General features: G+C 36.5%; 1 protein-coding gene across 1 annotated transcript; it reads right to left on the bottom strand.

Moving 5' to 3' along the window:
- Window positions 1–219: 219 nt before the first annotated feature.
- Window positions 220–1,638, bottom strand: LOC138310014 (uncharacterized). Its single transcript, XM_069251162.1, has one exon. The coding sequence runs from the start codon at window positions 1,636–1,638 to the stop codon at window positions 220–222; it is 1,419 nt and encodes a 472-aa protein (XP_069107263.1).
- Window positions 1,639–3,245: the final 1,607 nt, after the last annotated feature.

Genomic DNA, 3,245 nt, shown 5'->3' with positions numbered 1-3,245 from the left:
CTAAGAATAGATTCCAAACATTTTACAACAATACTGGTTAAACTAATTGGTCTGTAGTTTTCCGCTTTCCTTTTATTTCCTTTTTTAAAAATTGGTGTTATGTTTGCCTCCTTCCATTCTGATGGTAGAACTCCTTCTTGTAGTGATTTATTAAAGATTATTGATAGGGGGATTTTTGTTTTTTTGTTTGATTAATTAACGTCCTATTAACAGCTATGGTCATGTAAGGACGGCCTCCCATGTATGCAGTGTGTTGTGGGCAAGACTAATACATTGGCTTAGTTCCTTTAGGACTTTAGGATGTAACCCATCTGGTCCGGGGGATTTGGATCCATCTAATTTTGATAGCTTTTTAAACACTTCTTCTGTTGTAACATGGATTTCCAGAAGTTCTGACTGTAGATTAACTGTTGTTGGTGTAGGTATGATGTTGTGGTCTTCTTTCGTAAACACACTTGCGAAAAATTTGTTTAGTTCCTTGGATTTACCTTCATCCTCAGTTTCTATAACACCATTTTCTAGTTCTAGATCAGGCACTCCAGTTTTAGTATTGGTCCTAGATTTGATGAATTTCCAGAAACTTTTAGAGTCTGTCTTGAATTCCTTAGCAATTTTGGACTCGTATTGAATTGATGCACTCCTTAAAGATGATGTTGCTCTATTTCTTGCTAATCTGTATGTTTCCCAGTTTGCGTTTGTTTTGTTCCTTTTGTATATTTCCCAGGTCTTCCTTTTTCTTTTGAGGGTGTTTATTGTTTCAACATTCATCCAAGCTTTCCTGTGCCTCCTTCCAGGTCTACTTTTTGTCACTGGTATATATCTTTCCATACTTGATTTAATTTTGTCGACAAAGTAGGCCCACGCATCCACAGTATTCAGCTCATCCATGTTGTTTTCCCAATCTATGTTTGAAATCTCCAAACTCATTGATTCGTTATTCCCTCTGTAAAAACAGTAATTGTTTTTGGTGGTGTTATCTTTATCAATCACAATCTCGATATTATAGAATATTGTTACATGATCACTCTTTCCTAATGGTGAATCAATCCTCAAGTTTTTAACTGTATCCTCATCTTTGGAAAGTACTAGATCTAGAGTTGATGGTTCATTTCCCTGTCTGTGCCTGGTATGACCTTGTACACATTCTAGAAACTTATCAGTTGATGATCCTAAGTTTTCCGGAGTAGTCTCCCTTGACCAATCAATGTTTTTATAATTGAAGTCACCCATGATGATGATGTTGTAATATTTTTCACACACTGTCTGAATTGCTTTATTTAGTTCCAATGAATTTTCTGTGCTGCTTGATGGACTTCTGTATATGCATCCAATTACTAATTTTTGGCTTTTATATAATGACAAAGTACACCAAATAGCCTCACTAAAATTTGATTGCATCAAGTGTTCCTCAATGTCTCCTTTTAGGTTTGATTTAATATAGATAACAACTCCTCTTCCGGTTTCCAGTGAGACAGTGAACATGTCATAACCATCAATGTTGAATTCACAGGGATTTAAGTTTCCTGGATTATTCTTCGGTAATATTTCAGTCAAGGCAATTATACTCGGATTTTCTTGGTCAACAACAGTTTTCAACTCCTGTCTTTTGTTAAGAAGAGAATCTACATTACTGTACATCACACTGATAATGGTTTCAACGCTATTTCCATCAGTGTCTTTTACAGTCTGTGAGTTAAAAATAAAACTGGACTCCTACTCAGGTGGTTGCTGTGATGTTACTACCTCGTTCCCTTGCTGACTATAAATCAATGTTGGATCTAAATCCTCATAGTTCATCTGTTCCTCTTCAACATCAATATCACTTCCTTCAATACTGGACAGATTTCCCTGGTCACATCTTTCTCGTGAATCTATTAGTGTTCTCATTTCAAATGGATCAATTGATAAGTCACTAATACCTTCTGAGGGTAGACCTGTGGTAGAACAGGCTCTACGCAGCAGGTGTTCCCCTCCAGTATTTTGGACTTGATCATGAGATCCAATTCCCTGATTGTTAATCTTTGTCCATACTTTTGATTTTGGAGTTTTCTTTAGTTTGTTGTTTTCGTTGTCTGAATCTTGATTTTTAGGGGTATTCTTAGGGTTAATTTCAGAATCATCTTTCACCACTTTATCTCCTCTAATTCTAACTCTTTCTCCTGCCTCTTTTCTTGTCTTTAGCTCCATCCTCAGCTCTTTATTTGACTCTCGTTGTTTTGGAGTTAGGTCACGTGCAATGTAGATTGACTTTAAGATGTCATGGTCTAGGTCTTTGATTTTCCTGCCACTTTGCAGTAGCTTTCTCCTGGACTCCTTTTCATTGAACACTAACTTTACAGGTCTAGGTCTATCTGCCTGTTTGTTGTAGTTTCCAATTTTGATCACATGCTTGACATCTATTCCTAACTTTTCCATCATGATGTGTAGGAGTCTAGTGTCATTTTCCATTCTTAGTTTGCCATTTTCCTTTTTTGACTCACTCAAAACCTATATCATAAGATTCAACTCACGCCTTTTTTGGTCTTCCATTTCCTTTAGTCTCTCATCTACAATTTGGCCAATGTCTTGCTTTATATCTGTGAGTACTTCGCCTTTTACTTTCCGAATTGATTTTTCAACCTTTTCTGGGACTGATTTTTCTACTAGTTTGAGTCTACTTTCTACATCATTCAGCCTCTTTTCAGTATTCTCTTTTATGTCCTTAATGCCTTGATCTATACGGGCCATTCTTGGGAAATTCCGTTTACATACCCTACACACCCACACAAGGTCAGATTCTTCTCCGTCAATGGTCAGATTTTCTGCAAATGATTGTGGTAGCTTTGAACATTTAAAGCAGAAGCATACTTCACAAAGTTCGCAGAATACACAAATGTCATTTTCTCTAATGTCTTTATCACACGACGGACATTTACACTCTTTATCACTATTAAATCTTTTCCTTTTTGCTGATGCCATTTTCATTTGGTTTTTAGCAATACTTGACCCAAACCTTATTAGCTGTTTTCCTTGTCCAGTATTTGCACATAGCTTGATCTGGGTGGATTCCATCGGTGAATTGGTTGTAACACACCTTCGCTCTTGTGTAGGCTTTATTACTTCTGAGAGTCTTCATCATGTCAAGAGATAACTTTGGTAACTCCAAGTTGTTTCTGGAATTTAAGTTCCTTATCCCTTGGTTAAGTTCCTTTATTTTCGTCACAAGCTCATTCTGTGTTTCTATATTATTTGGATTGATGTCATAC

This window comes from Argopecten irradians, chromosome 16 (assembly GCF_041381155.1).
Source record: "Argopecten irradians isolate NY chromosome 16, Ai_NY, whole genome shotgun sequence".
Taxonomy (NCBI): Eukaryota; Metazoa; Mollusca; class Bivalvia; order Pectinida; family Pectinidae; genus Argopecten; species Argopecten irradians.
Note: the sequence above shows the minus strand (reverse complement) of the source record. Positions and strands in the feature narration are given on the sequence as shown.